General features: G+C 39.5%; 2 protein-coding genes across 5 annotated transcripts in view; one reads left to right on the forward strand and one right to left on the reverse strand.

The window, feature by feature from the left end:
- The window catches only part of DOCK1 (dedicator of cytokinesis 1), a 279,647-nt gene that overhangs the window by 123,973 nt on the left and 138,540 nt on the right, over window positions 1-17,134 (reverse strand). The gene's annotated exons all lie outside the window — the stretch shown is intronic.
- The window catches only part of INSYN2A (inhibitory synaptic factor 2A), a 52,726-nt gene that overhangs the window by 23,060 nt on the left and 12,532 nt on the right, over window positions 1-17,134 (forward strand). For all 3 annotated transcript variants that reach the window (XM_075612252.1, XM_075612251.1, XM_075612253.1), the window contains one exon: window positions 2,393-3,611. In XM_075612252.1, the coding sequence (XP_075468367.1) occupies window positions 2,398-3,611 (1,214 nt within the window). In that variant the 5' untranslated portion in view covers window positions 2,393-2,397. The remainder of the gene's footprint in view (window positions 1-2,392; window positions 3,612-17,134) is intronic.

The raw sequence follows: 17,134 nt of genomic DNA on the forward strand, positions 1-17,134 counted from the left end.
TGTTGCATATGTTCATAAAACAAGTTGTTTGAATTGGACTCTTCTAAATGTTTAGCAGATCTGGTTGAGAATAGAAGGTATACATAAAAAGAATAAAGGAGCGTCTAGCAAACTATTTCATGGGTATAAAATCCATCTTTAGCCCAAAATGCAGGTGGTTCTTGTCCATGTAACCTTGAAACACAGTGTTGAAATGTCAAAGAATATGATGCGTAAAACTACCTGTCAGCACTACTCCAGTCTTAACATATTTCTAGTTAAGAATGTGAGACTGGGAAATAGTAAATTGTAAAAAAGTGTGCAGCGCATAGCACATCATTTATTGTAATAAACATAATAAACACAAACGTGGGGGCATTCAAAGATTTACTCTTTAATAACATTTAATAAAAATAATGTAAAAACTTTTAAGACATTTAATTAAATGGCACAAATTGTCAAGCAATGATTACAAAACCAATATCTCCGTGCATAATTACAACCACTACCAATAAAGGTTTGCTGGATTCACATGGCAGGGAAATGCTTTTTATGCATAAAAGCTTTAAAAAGGCACAATTCCTTATCGGAAACCTTTTCACATCATTGATTTAAATGACTGTCATGCTTTTTAATGTCACCTGTAAACTGTATTCAGCCTTCCATTAATCTGGCTGCTTGATAAGAGAGATTTTCTTCTGTACTGTCATTCAACACAGCTTTCTTCTCTCGATACTTTCAAAATACCAAGACAAACAGTTGTTCGGCTGATTTAAGATATACAGGACAAAATAGGAACTATTTTCAATTCACAATTCAACACGGGATTCTCTGCTTCGAAGATTAGTTTCATTTCCACCATATTAGCACTATTATTTCATAATTGTGGACTTCACAAAGACATGGGTTTAACACAAAACTAAGAAACCACATCAGTCTGTACAACAGTTTTACATAGTAAGGATATGCCCAACAGGTAACAATGTAACAGCATTTCGCCATTTTCTAGATGTAAATTTATTAATCTGTTTTGTATTTAATGGAAATAGAATTAGCATAAAGATGCCTGCCAATTGTGGTACAATCCGTCTACACCCATTTATTAAAATCAGTACAACAATTAGAGATTTAAAATGTTATTAAAAGACACAGAAGCAGAAAGTCTACACCAGGGGCGGCCAACTCCAGTCCTCAAGAGCTACCAACAGGTCAAGGTTTTCAGGATATCCCTGCTTCAGCATGGGTGGCTCAATCAGTGGCTCAGTCCTCAGTCTTTGACTGAGCCACCTGTGCTGAATCAGGGATATCCTGAAACATTGACCTGTTGGTAGCTCTTCAGGACTGGAGTTGGCTACCCCTGGTCTGCACGTTCTACCTTACTGGAGGAGATCTGGCATGTGACTAATGCAAGAGCTGGATTCCCCCCACATATACTGTAGTACAACTCCTGACCTGGGACTGATTCCTTACACTGCACCGTGCAACTATCTGGTACTAAAGAACGCTAGTTAGGGTGTTAATAAGCAATGATTCAAATGTTATCACTACGGACAGATGTCACTTTTTTTTTTTTAAAGTGTACCCTGGATGTCAATTGACAAACTAACAAGTAATAGTGTTAAACATTTTAGTATTTCGTTTGCAGTTATTAGAAAAGTTATCTTCCAGAAGAGTTGTCTACAAAAAATTGTCCCATAAAGTGTTTTTTTTTCCTTTTCTTCACCAAATTCTACAGTAAGCTGAATAAAACATCCTCCTCTGTCTTATACGTGTATATTATTACATTCTTTGCCATCTCCAAAGAAATTGACACAATAGTTTTAGTCTCTATATACTGTTAAACGAAAATGGTTGAAATAAAGAATCAGAACTGCTCAGGTTATTATAGATGGGACATAAAGGTTAACCTTGTTCCAAAAAAGTGGAATAAAATCTTTGCTCTTCATCAATGCTCAGCATTGGTGCCAAAACTCCACTGGACTGTTGCAAATAATATCCAATACCTATGGTCTAAAATATTTACTCTAAATGCATGGAAATAAAAGGACAAGATCATTTATTCTTAAACATTCATGAAAGGTTAAATGCATAACTTGGTAGTAGCATAGGTAGCACGATCGCACGGAAACTTTAATTCAAGGCAGTGTGAGTTTGTGATCGTGCCCCAATCTGCACTACCACAGTTTAATGAACCCCCACCAATGTTTCTGAATCGTTTATTGCAGAAACAATAAATGAAGTGACCCCATAATAGCATCATGGCCTGTAAAACGAATCTGAATTACAATACATAATTACTCTATAATCCTGCTGCAAAGGTTAAGAAGGCTTCCATCATTTGTAAATTTGCAGATGACACAGATTTGTACATTATTAGTTTATTATTAATCAATGACACTGTTTTTGTATGCAGGAATCATGGTGAGTAAAGAAGGGGACAAATGTGTGCTGACATCCTCTGAAAGTGAAGTTGAACCAGCTGTTTCACTTGCCTTAGAGATGAAATATGCATTGGACCCCAACAGGCAGATTAAAAAAAGAAATAAAGCCCTTCAGGTGAGGTTTAAAGATATTTGTGAAGCTCAAAATGAACAAAGAGATAAACTGCTTTCTACGGTGCCGCAAACAGAGAAAGATACAAAATCCCCCTCTTACAAAGCTTATCGGAAATACATGACCATGCCTGCTCGAAGGTCTATACCCAACGTAACAAAGAGCACAGGAGTTCAGACTTCACCTGATCTGAAAAAGCGTTATCAGACTTTTCCGCTGGACCGCAAAAAAGGAAACCTTTTAAAAAATGCCTCTGGATCGGATACTTTAAAAAATGCCTCTGGATCGGATACGTTAAAAAGTCAAAACAATGGATTTCTAATAGACGTGAAGGATAAAAAAGAACATAAAAACTCAGGAGAGACGGTTCAATGCAGCCGGGTCAATGATCAAGTGGTGGCAGAATTGACGATACATTCTAGTGAACACATGGCGGTCGTTCATCAGCTTCCTAGTAGCAATTGTTCAGATGCATGTAAAAGCACTGATTTGCACAGCTGTACTAAAGAGTCCCCTTCTCTTCAAAACCCAGCAAACTCTACTTCAGAACAGGTCATCTGCCATTTGTATGGAACAGCAAAATATGACAAAGGGCCATTAGGGAACGTGCAGTCCAATCAATCAGCACATGTAAAAGTGCTTTTGAAAGAAGAAGCCACAATTCATTTACCTGCACTCAACCCAAACCTGACAGACCCAGATGAATCAAATTCAGCAACAGATACTGAACGAACAGTGTGCCCAGTGACCGAGGAGAATAAAATAACTGCACATCTTAATGGCTTGCAAACCCATGATTTAAATACAAAAGGATGTACAACACAGTTACAGTGTCAAACAACGGAATGTAATGAGCAGACCCTGCAGATAAATGTGTTACCTATGGGAAAAAATCAGCCTCGTCAGACGGCTGTTGCTTTGAGTGATGAATGCCAACAAATTGTGCCTCACACAGAAGTAATAGACTTAAAAGCACAGCTCCAAACCATGGAGAATCTGATCAGTTCTAGCCAGGAAACAATTAAGGTGCTTTTGGGTGTTATCCAGGAGTTGGAGAAAGGAGAAGCTCACAGAGAAGGGTAAGTGTAAACAAATCAGATACAAGGGGTTAAAACAGCAATATAATGATTGCAAACCTTTCAAAGGACAAAGATAATAAACATGTTAAGTCTATTATGGACAACCTTTACAAGATAAGAACTATTTAACGGATAACAATTCCAGGAGAGGTCTGCTCATTCCTGATTTTGTTGAAGTATAATGAATGATTCATGCGAATAAGAGCATGACACACTGTTATTTTTTATGTGTAAGTAGCGTTCATGGAAAGCACTCAAATATATGTAAAATATGCCTCTTTAACATAAAACAAAGCTTTAATAGTCAAAGCTGAGAACCAGGTAATCCATGCTACCACTGATAATGCAGATAAGACCAGAATACATTACAAAAACTCTGAATATGCTGTTCAGTCTCTATAATATGCAAAATAGAGCATATATTGCACTTGTCAGTTATAGAAAAACAAAAGATACAGTACCTTGTTTAAGTCTCAACATTCTTCAACCGAGCTGGGTATGAAGAAATTAAGGATATTTACCAATTTACTTCTAATGCAGTTCATCTGATGATTACCGTTTAACTTGGCATATTTAATTTACTCTTATCTTAAAATTACTACCTCTATTTTATGTGGCCTATTTACATTATCTCACTTGTAAGCTCCAGTGAAGGTTAACATTAAATGTAATCAATATTGGTTATTGAACCAATACATTCTAGCTTTTCCATTAAATGTAGTTGGTATAATCTGTAAAGACAAAAATGAAGTATTTTATGCTTTAGAATAGTTTATTGGCTCAAGAAAATATTAGTTAGCCTTTACATGGCTTAGCAGCTTAGCCATCATTCATCCGATTGGTGGAACAAGGATGCTACACATTCAGTACCCATGGGCATGCAATGAACTATGGAAGAACTTCGAATTGGTACAGTGGTACCAGCATTAATGCCTTCTGACATCAAAAAAAGGGACAGACTTATTTTTTTTCATTTCTAAAACAACCTACATTGTTTTCTAAATGATTAGGATGTTTTACTCTTTTTATACTTTGTGTGTCTGCGTGTGTGTCTGTTAGAAAAACTTCATGTTTTTCTTGAATGGTTGATATTTTTGCAGGCAGAATTTTTAAACTGTACTTTATCAGAATAGTACCTGCTTACATATAACATACAAATATATTAATATACCTCAACACAACATTTTTAATAGCTAAGTCAAAAGGAATTGTCAAAAGATATCACACTTGCTAACTGTGAAAGGACTCAATTGTAGTAGTTACTCCACCAGCTACTAATTGGTGATAATGGTACTTGTTAAACGTTAATAATATATTAATAGACAAAAAATCCTGCGCACCAAAAATATTCAAAAAATACAAAATAAATAAGTAAAGTGACAGGTGCCTGATGCAAAAAAAACACAAAATTATAATATTTCACAGAAAATTTCCCCTTGAAAGAAATCCTTTCATGACTTTTGTTGGGGTCGCTCAGGGGTTCTCAACTCCAGGCCTCAAAACAGGCCAGGTTTTCAACATTGTTTAAATCTTCCTAATAAGCTACTCACCCCCCCCCCTCCTTTCCTTTTTCTTATATAGCACTGGCAGAGTATGCAGCGCTGTACATATTTTGCTTACAAGAGCTTACAAATGTAATGTTGGTGCCTGAGGCACAGGGAGATAAAGTGACCTGCCCACGGTCACAAGGAGTAGACACCGGGATTAGTACCGGGATTAATACCGGGTTCACCTGCTGCTAATGCAATGACATTACCACTGAGCGACTCCTTCAGCTGCTCTTAAATATTATCATTTGCTTGAATAAATTACACATCTCACTCATCTCTGTTATATGTTATAGTCCAGGAGCTCTCAACTCCAGTCCTAAAGACCCCCCCAACAGGTCAGGTTTTCAGGACATCCCTGCTTCAGCACAGGTGGCTCAGTCGATTAGTCGAAGAATGCATCACCAGTGCTGTAGCAGGGAGATCCTGAAAACCTGGCCTGTTGGTAGCTCTTGAGGAATGGAGTTGGCTACCCCCAGGCTAGCCAATATTTTACAATAACGATTCATTGCAGACTCGACCTTAAACTTCTATTTATGCAGAAGACCCAATTATACACAAACATGTTGCTACATTTTTGTCAGAATGTGATTGGAAATTGGAGAGTTGCTTTGCATACGATTAAAAAATATTGATTGTTTTAAAGCCAGGTAGTTGCATACTTCAGCAGTTGAGATTACAGAAGGCACTGAACGTCCCTGCAACATTTCGCATTGGAGTACATTACATGCTTTCACAGTCCTCATTTCTAAACAGAATCACTAAGAGAAACATTTTATGGACAATCTACTGGCATAAACCATACGACTCGCCATGCTCACTGAAGCATCTCTTATGCGCAGTGACAGATTAAAAAATATATATCACAACTGTATATTTAAACATTGAGGGATTATAAAGGCAGCGTCTTCTTGTAAAAGGAACAGTATTCTGGATTTGCGTTAAACTAAAGTTAACGGAGTGATGACAATAGCCCCAGGAGAGTAGAAATGATACACGATCATATCTTGAGAGTTAAGGAAAGGAGATTTCACTAGCAACAAAGGAAAGGGTTCTTTACAGTAAGGGCAGTTAGAATGTGGAATTCATTACTCATGGAGACGGTGATGGCAGATACAGTAGATATCTTTAAGAAAAGGTTAGACATCTTTTTAGAAAGGAAAGGAATGCAGGGATATACTAAATACAGTAAACATGGGCAGGATGTTAAACCAGGGAGAAATCTGATCGCAATTGCCCATTAGGAGACAAAATTGGATGTTTTACGTGGGGGTTTCTTTGCCTTCCTCTATATCAGGGGTGCGTAAAGTGGGGGTGCAGTGGCTGCAGATTAAGTGCAAGGGTATCGCGTGTGGCCTCTGCAGTGTCTCCTACCTTGTCTCTGGGGACGCGTTTGGGTCAAATGAGGCACTGGGTCATGTGACGTGTCGCTATGGCAACACGCGTCAAATGACGCAGCGGGTGACGTCACGTCATGTGACCCCGTATGTCATTTGACGCCGGATTTTAGGCAGGGAGGGGGCGCGAGCACAGGGGCTGGCAGGCCGGGGGGCGCAGCACAAAGTTTGTGCACCCCTGCTCTACATCAATATAAATATAAATACAATTACAGGATGAGTATCTCTTTCGGCTAAATAGAACATAGGTTTAACTCAATGGACATATGTCTTTTTTCCACCTCATCAACTATGCAATATATGATGGAAACAATTGGGTGCCAATTACCAGTTTACAGACATCCAAACCCAATTTTGTCATTATTTTTCTTAAATGTGTGGAGGATTCAGTGTCCAGTGTTCTCTACTCAGATATGAGGTGGGGAAGGATATGTTAGGCTGCATGGGAATGGGAATTTTGTGTGTGGGTGGATGCAACAGGAAAGGTGTTAAAAAATGAAGAGTATCGAGTAGCGTTGGACCAGGTCCTCATTTATATATATGTTTAAACAGCATGCATTGGCTTGAGGATTGGCTTGTGTAATACGAGCTTGAGACAAAAGGTGGCACTGAGTGCTCATTTGCATGTCATATCCCAGAATCCCTTGCTGCAGTGGAAGCGCTGTATGCTGGGTGACAATGGGGAAAGACAGGGTTGCAGACCTGTCTAAGACATGCAAATGAACATACAGTAATATTTACAGTTGCTATATATATATATATATATATATATATATAAATATAAAAAAACGGGTAACGGGTACCCGGCCATAATCAATGGTTCTACCCGGTCGGGTACCCGGTTTGGCACTTATCAGCAGAGTGGCGGCGACATCTAGGACCAGCAGCAGCGTTCCTGTGGCGGTGGCAGCATCGGAGGTGTCTTCAGCCGGCGGGGGAGCTGCAGGAATCCCTTTCACAGCACTGGAGCAGGTAACAGTGTGTGTGTGTGTGTGAGCCGCCGGGGAACCACATGACCGGAACAGGAGATGGAGCGTTCCTATTGGACAGACGGATGTCCAATAGGAAAACTCCGTCTCCTGCTCCGGTCACGTGGTTCCCCGGCGGCTCACACACACACTGTTTACCTGCTCCAGTGCTGTGGAAGTGATTCCTGCAGCACCCCCGCCGGCTGAAGACACCTCCGATGCTGCCACCGCCACAGGAACGCTACTGCTGGTTCTAGATGTCTTCGGAAAGGTAAGTAATAAGATTATTTCCAGTTGCCCTCACATTACCCGACACCGAGCCCACTTCTCAGTTGACGGGTCCGGGTAATGTCCGGGTAGCTGGAAGTGTGCCGGGTAATCGGTACACCACTCGTATCGAGCACGAGACAGACTTTTCAGAGCTACATGTACCTGGTTCGTGTATATTAGACTTGAGAGACAGAAAAGCAGAGGAATATAATACTCGGTGGGTTTTGATGGCGAGTTCATTGGAACTGTGCAAGGAAATTGTAGTGGTGATAGATGGACACAAAAACGGTTACCTAATTATGATTTAACCAAGCAGGCTGCATTAAAGGGGAACAGTGCCACATTGAAGGTAAGGATGTTGTTGTTCATTTATTAATGTAAACAGTTTCCATAAAAAGATTCACTCTCCAACTAATTATGCAGCTATCATTAGCAAAACAAAACAACAAAAGGGAAAGTCTGGATTAACAATCTACCAGTATGTACAACAGCTCACAAAGACTCAGCAGAAGAGAGATTAGATAAAGATCATAAAACCACTCTAAAACATTTGGTTATTAGAAGGGCATTAAAAGCTTTAAAGAATATTTAAATACTGGTCTGATTTGCCAAGCCTTTTGGAAGCCCCATGATGTAGCCAAACACATTCTTCAAAATGCAGGTCTCTTCTAGGACAGAGGTACTACGCACATCTCTACTCACAAATTCATAATGCAATTCTCCACTTAATGTGACAGCCAAGAACAGAGGAGGGACAATGTTTCAGGTCCCATATTGACCTTTCAGCAGGTACATACAAAGCACATTTAAATAGTGTATTTTGGCACCCAAACCTCCCAGGAACTGTCCCATGATGTGGTCTGGCATTACAGGGACCCTGTGACGTAGTAGCTGTGTCATGGGCTTTCTGCTCATTTTCTTTGGGAGATCGCATTCTTCGCCCCAGTGGAGAGACAGGATGTCTTTCCAGTAACATTGACGCAGTACTGTACTGTAGGTCAACTGACTGCAAACTAACGTAATCACTCAACAGTGAAATCCCGGTAGCCAATATAAAGGCTTTTTGTAAATCATTTGATCAAACTGACTTCCTCGCACAAATGTAAAAATTATTTAAGCAAAGATTTGACTGCTTGTGTTTCTTTAGATCAGTGTTTTCTACCAGGGTTGCTAGGAACCATTGGGTTCCCCGGGCATCCCTAAAGGATCGCATGCAATTGTCAGGTTATTTGAAAATGGTACAAAATACAGAATAATTTATAATGCATCTGATATCAGGCACACTATTAGAGAGGGTTGGGGTTCCTTACAATGCATCTGATCTCAGGCACACTATTAGAGAGGGTTGGGGTTCCTTACAATGCATCTGATCTCAGACGCGCTATTAGAGAGAGTTGGGGTTCCTTACAATGCATCTGATCTCAGGCACACTATTAGAGAGGGTTGGGGTTCCTTACAATGCATCTGATCTCAGGCACACTATTAGAGAGGATTGGGGTTCCTTACAATGCATCTGATCTCAGACACACAATTAGACCGTGATAATACCAAAAAACGACAACGCAGAAACAAATTGCAGAAATCCTATGTAGGTTTACATACCATTAGCGATATGCGTGCTGCCTGGAGCTGCAGGGCGGCAGACTCCTGAAGAGACTTTGAAATTTGTTTCTGGCAGGCGATGGCCGTGTCAAGTGAGCGGTTCAGTCAATGAGGGCGCACCACTCACGGCCACACCTCCTCTCACTGCCTCCTCTTCTTGATCAAGATGCCGCTCGGCGGCAGCGTGAGCGTGACATCATCGTCATCCTCTGCGACTTCCTATTGGCCCGAGTGACCTTGACATTTAAACTCCACGGAGATAACGGCATCACCTACGGAGGTTTGTATCTCTGGAAGTAGGGGGTCCCCGGAGCTGAAATTATTGGGGCTCTGCTCCGTAGACCCCCTGCTTCAACCCTACAAAAAAGGGGTTTTGCTGTTTTAAAAAGGTACTAACCCATGCAGGGCAAAGTACATTGGTATTTTATTAAATAACCTTTTTGAGAGGCAGAGGAAAGTACAATAAATGGCTTTAATTAGATTTTTTAACATACCTCTGCATAAAAGGAATTGAAAATAAAATAGTTGTAATTGGATTGGGCTAGAAGCAAGAAGCTTGGAGGTATGTAATAGATGGTCTGTGTATAAAGATCATTATGTTTATAAACATCAGCTGTGACAGACTTGGCCAATCCAAATATTATGTCTAAATCTAGTACAGTATATTATTCACTGGAAAACTAGTTACAAAACAAATCAATGAGCGTGGCAAAACTGGGATTAACAGGGTCTCATCTGTTCTATCACAAAATATAAATGTCCAGTTCCACCGAGCACAATATAAATGATATATCTATATCTCCATATTTATATCTATACACACATTGTATTCAGCTCCCTTGAAAGATTAGAAAAATCGCCCTTCAATAGGATCCGACTTCACTATTTTCGTATTCGATATGCTGTTTCCTATTACTGGAGAGGACTCATTTGATTGGAGCTGAACTCATCCCCAGCACAGGGAAGCGATTCAACACATAATGAATAAGGGCCTTAAAATTTAACTTGTACTTATTTGTTTACTGTGAAAAAAATGAATGTTAATGTAATATGTAATACAGTGTATTAGCAGATAGAAAGAGTGGCTCAATGAGTACAGATCCTGACTGTAAACTACGACACTGGGTTTGAAGCACAGTGGAACCTGGTTCAATTCCTGGAGTCAGTTCCTTGTGACCTTGGGCAAGTCCCTTTATCTCCTTGTGCCTCAGGCATCAAAACACACAGATTGTAAACTCATTGGCATGCAAGTGCACTACTGTGTACTGTGATTGTGAAGCGCTTTGAGTACCACTGGGAGAGTGGCGCAGTATGAAATAAAGTTAATATTATGTATGAATATGTTTAGATAAAATAATAGTGCTCTTTATAAAAGGCACTCAAAGGAAATCAATCTACAACTGTGATTTTTGATCTTAAATATGAGGTTTATGCAGCAAACATGCCCTAGTACAAAACTAAAGTTAAAAACTCCATAACAAGCTAAGAGTTTTTTTTTCCCCAGTGTTGCTTATTGCCACAATATTGCACTGAGATAGGTGTTTCCTTTGACTTAAGCCATGGTTTGGATATCCGTTATTCCCCTTAGACATCCAGTAAGTAGAATTGTAACATACAGTAGTAAAAGACCATTTATTTCTAGAAACTAAAAGGAAAAACTAAGTTAAATATTATATACTCAGTGGCGTAGCTAGACATGTGCAGGCCCCCCCAGGAAAAAAAAATTTCAGGGACCCATTATGAGTGAACATATTCTGATTATTCAGGAGTTTCCATCACCCCCCCCCCCACACCCCTTCCCCTCCAGCATGTTGGGAGCTCTGCGAGCCCCTTCCCCTCTTTTACACCTCCTCACTTTCCTCTATTCACCCCTCTCCTCATGTATTTCTCTCCCCCCTCTTACACCCCATCCCTCACTATCCCCTTTTTCCTCTCACTATCCCCACTCCACACAGCTCCTTCAATCCTCCCCTACTCACATTCATTTCCCCCTCCGCCCCCTGGCCACACATGCATACAATTCCCCCCTACAATATAGTAACCCCCCACACACAATACACAAATTAGAATAACCACCTACAAGCACACTACACTACTAAGCATGATCTGATTTTTATAGCAGGAATAGCCCACCTCCCCAGCAGAGCAAGATGTTTGCAACACTTTCCTGTTTGTGATCTTTGTTGCCAATATTCCAAGCACTTTGAGCTGTAAACTGTAACAATAATCAATGTTACTGTAGTAATATGTAGATACATTGTTGCTGCTGAGTTACACTGACTGAAGGATTGATTGGAGCTGAAAGGCAGCCATTTAGTTAGGCACACAATCAGGATTTTTACACCAAATGATTGCCAGCTTAGGTCAGAATGCAGAATTATACATTAGCACATGCTTTACATATGAAAAGAATGAAAAATGGGGTTGGGGGATGTAGTATTGCTGCTTTAAAGTTAAGCACTGCTTGTGTATTAAGCGGCACAGCTTAAACAGCAGCACAGGGTTTAGATTGAAAGTTTAAATCTTAACTAGCTATATAAGATGTTTTTATTGTATTTTTAACTCAAATAACATACATGTTTAATTGTAGTGACCAATGGAATGGAAAATACTGCATTTGTTTATGTTGAAAAACATTACTGATTGGCAGGATTACTCAATTATATTTAATAACAGCCCATGTTTTCTTAGCAATCCAAATAATATCCTACGTGTCCTTTTATAAATAAATCAGTTCTGTACTATTAGATAATCACTACTAACTTTTTTTATTTTAAAATTCAGCTCAATGCCATTTTTAATGAGTTGTAATATACTGAGCATCCTCTGATTTCTATAGCGGGCTTTAGCCCACCTCCACCGCAGTGCAAGATCTTTGTAACACTTTCCTGTTTGTGATAATTTGTTGCCAATATTCCCAGCAGTTTGAGCTGCGAACTGTAACAGTAGATAATGTTACCTTATTAATATAAGAATACATTGTAGCTGCTGAGTTACACTGACTGAAGGATTGATTGAAACTGAAAGGCAGCCATTTAATGAACCCTGGGAAACAGGATTTTGCTGATCGATCATGAGAACTACAGTAATAGATTATCAGTTTTGTTAATTAGTTTTCAATAAAGGTAATCAAAGAGTGGGAAGCTGTTCACAATCTTTTTTGGATCCAGTCAATGTGAGCTTGAGATATGTATCAGGACTGTTTCAGTAATGCTGGCGAATCAGGTGACATTTGCCTAGTAGTACGCAAAGAATTTGCCAAGCATTAAAAAGCCACGTGGCCTTTATATACTTCCATTTTTTTATGTAAAATTATGGAGATTGCAAAATGTAACCCCCCTTTGCTGCCAATACATTTTCCACATGCACAGTAAAAGGATTTGTTTTTAGATTTTTCCAAAAACATTTTCAAACAATGATTCGCGTCTCTTGTGTTGTGTTCTGGTAGCCCAAACTTATATTTTGGTGTGTGACTCCTGCAAATGCATTCATGTGCAAAGCCGTATTTATTATGGCTATCCACAGTGTTTGTATAGGCCAGGGTAGCCAACTCTAGTCCTCAAGGGCCACCAACAACTCAGGTCTTAAGGATATCCCTGCTTCAGCACAGGTGATACAGTCAAAGACTGAGGCCCTGTTTGAGCCACCTGCAGGGATATCCTGAAAACCTGACCTATTGGTAGCTCTTGAGAGCTGGAGTTGGCCACTCCTGGTACAGGCTATATCAGCGGTGCACAAATTTCCCGTGCCTGCACCCCCCCTACCTGCTCCCCTCACATCTAATGATGCGTCAAATGACACTGCAGGGTCATGTGACCTGCGGCATCATTTGACATCACGTCTCCATGGCAACGGGCGTTATTTGGCGCTGCGTTGTCAGACGCGTGACCAGAGCCTGGCAAGTAAGTTTACAGAGGCCTCGCACTGTCAGCTTGGGCCTTTGTAAATGACGCGCTCCCCCAGAAAAGTCTCGGGCGCCCCGCTGGGCTATATTACACACCATGTAAACCGTCATTCTATTTACGTTGGGAAAATATGAAATTCAATACATTTGCTTTTTCTTTAGTTCATGGTTAGAGAAAAAGGCGGTAGGTCCCAAAGTAAAATTAAATAGATTTTGATGAACCACTATTTTCTAATGTATTTACAGCAACTATACAATGATTCACCTAGACAACTTATGTGTTCTGAAAGTGGACCAATCAGAGATATCCTGGGTTGGATATCTCCCGACGGTCATACAAAAGACTGACTATGTAGATTGTCAATGTTTACAACAGATACAATTAACATTTTGTTATATTATTCTGTGCCAAAGTAGGGGTGCTGATGACCCCCCACACCTCCAAGGTAGAGTTTTATTCTTTCATATGAGGATACCCTAAATGAGAGGGGACATTAACAATTTTAATCAAAAGCAATTGTTGTGGGAATAAAAGCGGCTTGTGGGATCGAATGGAAGTGTTCAAACACAATGCAACTGTAAATGTACATGCAACATGGAAGTAGATTTTTGCAAGATCACTCTGGAACAAATTTTCTAACACAAATATGGAAGTACCCTTGATTGAAAAGGACTTTTAACCCTATATTTGTAGTGATAAAATTGTGTCTTTAGACCCTCATCACGGTGAAGAGACAGCACCCAATAAATTTACCTCTGATATTTTAAATAATTGTGTGTGTATGCACAAAGTATAAAAGCAAACGGCGTTCCTCTGTGCCCGAGTGATGAAGTCATCACCCAGAGACAGAGACACGGGACAGCATGCAGTCTCCTTCTACAGGAACACAGCAGGAGGCTTGCAAAGGAGATTGGCTCCACACCAGATAACAGGATCAGGTAGGGACCAGTGTACGGGTAATCAGTGAGGGGCAGTTATGTTGAGCAAGGTCCCTCCTACCCCTAAATCACAAATGAGGTCCGATTGTAATTATGTTTAGAAGAGGTTGGCTTCTCCCACATTATATTTTATATATTTTAATTTGTTTTGTAAAGCAGCAGTGCAGGTTTCATTTATTGTTTTTTTTTTTTATTATTACATAATTTAAGCGGAGGGTCTTCAGAGCTGAAATGTGTTAGTTTCAGCTCCAGGGAACCCCTGCATCCAGAGATACTTACCTGTGTATGGGCTACCGTTATCTCTGTGGCGTTTAAATGTCCCGATCACGCGGGCCAATAGGAAGCCACAAGGAATGACGTCACGGCTTCCTATTGGCAAGCTTGACAAGGGTAATTTAAACGCTACCATTTTGTTGGGCACACAGTATGCTGGCTGCGTAGATACCGGCACCCCTACAGAGATAAGTATCTTTGGAAGTAAGGGGACCCCGGAGCTGAAATTAACACAGTTCAGAAGCAGAGACCCTCCGCTTCAATCCTGTAATACAAAAATAAATAAATAAATGAAACCTTTACTGCTGCTTTAAGTAAAAACTCACATCACCTTTAGTTATTGAAGTTTTTAATGCTCCTTAGGCTACCATGGGAGTCCCGAGAAGCAAATAGAGGGAGAATCAAAGCCCCCAGCTCTAGGAGAGAGGGGATGGAGGAGCTTAGGTGTAACCTTTGAAACGTTGATAAACGTCCTAAGAGCAGTGAAGCGAAAAACGGAGTAATTGCATCCATGGTTTATAAAAGCAAATCAATCATAGTTTTGGGACCAAATCCGATCTCTAATGAAGCAAGTCTTTTTCTGATTCTATAACAAATTATATTGTAAGAACGATCCCTTTATTGAAAAATAAGCAGAGAGGGGGGAGAGTTACTTTATGGGAACGCTTAGAACCAAAAATTTGGATATAAACTCTTCAGTGCAGAGATTCACTCCTCAGTTTTCATTTATTTCTAGAGTGAGTACCATGTATTGGTATTATACAACATATTAAAAATATATTATATGTTTTTGTTAAACTGCATTAATACAGTCTCTGCAGAAGAGTTAAGCAAGAAAGTTGAATACATTATTAAAATAAGATTGCTTTGATAATCTATACAGATTACAGTCACACCGACCTATTCATTCCATTACAGAGTGAAATGTAATTTTGACTACGTTGCACAGTGTAGCAATATCAAACAAAGACCCAGTGCTTCCAATTCGTATTTAAAAGGCTATATAGTATTCAGCCAGAAAAAAAAAGTAAAAACCATAACCAATATGAAAAAAATATATATCAATCATTTTAACATTTTGCCCCCCTTGTAGCATTTTGTTTTTGATTTACATCTCCTTTTTCCTTTGTTATCAGACAACAATGCCATCCCAAATTCTGAAAGCCATTTACGACGCTCAAACAATTATTTTACTTACTGGATGCTAGTGAAGACGCGTAAGCATGCTGTGCATGTACACTGTGTTTCTGGATTAACAGACATATATAAAACATATAAAAAAATAAGAGCACCAAAATAATAATAAAAAAAGACATTAAAAGAAATGAATCCCTACCAGAGTAGCTTACGACTTCTATATAAAAGCCGGTCACTACCATTTCATGAAACCAACAGAAAAACTCTTTATAGATGACTGCCCATGGATTTTGCACAAAATGGATAGTAGAATATCACTTACAATTATTGTGAATATTTCAATTTTAACAAAAAAAAGTTTGATTTCCTATTTTTAAAACAGGTGAAATCCCAGAGGTTCTTACAGGAGTAGCAGTTTAGCTTCAGTTATCTTTTAACAATTGCCAAGCGATCTAAAATGCACCTAAGTAAACGGTCAGTGGGGCTGTGTATTTAATATTTGCTAATAATGAAATATGAGATTTCTAAGGCAACAATCCCATCTCCCTTTATTTTTTATAATATGGGATTTTAAAATATGTTTTTAGCTCTGGTGGCCACTTGGTTCCCGAAACACTTACTGGTAAGAAGTTACCGACTTTATTTAATTTGATACCACGCATCCAAATCGGTGTTTAATAAATAAACATGTTTATGTGCATTTCCTTCCATATATCCAATTAATTAATATTTCATTTTTAAGTTCAGGCAAACGATATATGACAAGTATCTTCACATCTAATGTTGTACTACTTCTTCATCCATAACAGTGGAACTTTCCTTAACGTAAAACTTATAGGTTAATAGTAGTACAGTTTACAGAGCACTGCCAATATACACTGCAGTGAAGATACAGTAGCATAGGAAGAGAGATACATTTGAATACAAATGTTAGGGACTTAAACTCTAGTGTGCTCCATACAAATGAGGTCAAACCTATTACAGGCATACCCCGCATTAACGTACGCAATGGGACCGGAGCATGTATGTAAAGCGAAAATGTACTTAATGTGAAGCACTCCCTTTTCCCCACTTAGCGATGCATGTAGAGTACTGCAATCGTCATACACGTGTAGAACAGATGTAAATAACGCATGTGTAACAGGCTCTATAGTCTCCCTGCTTGCGCACAGCTTCGGTACAGGCAGGGAGACGGTATTGCTGTTCAGGACGTGCTGACAGGCGCATGCGTGAGCTGCCGTTTGCCTATTGAGCGAAATGTACTTACTCGCGAGTGTACTTAAAGTGAGTGTCCTTAAACCGGGGTATGCCTGTATACAAAATGCTATTTTCTGTAGTAATATAGTGTTCAATATAAAAGGTCTTTAAGTTGGGGCCAGGAATTACAGTGATCCTTTGCTTATTTCCAAGCCACTCTACTCATATTGTGCTTGCCAAGACGAGGCCGAGACATTTATTTTGCTTGCTGGTTAAAAGTACTGGAGAA

Source organism: Ascaphus truei, chromosome 8, assembly GCF_040206685.1.
Source record: "Ascaphus truei isolate aAscTru1 chromosome 8, aAscTru1.hap1, whole genome shotgun sequence".
NCBI classification, from domain to species: Eukaryota; Metazoa; Chordata; class Amphibia; order Anura; family Ascaphidae; genus Ascaphus; species Ascaphus truei.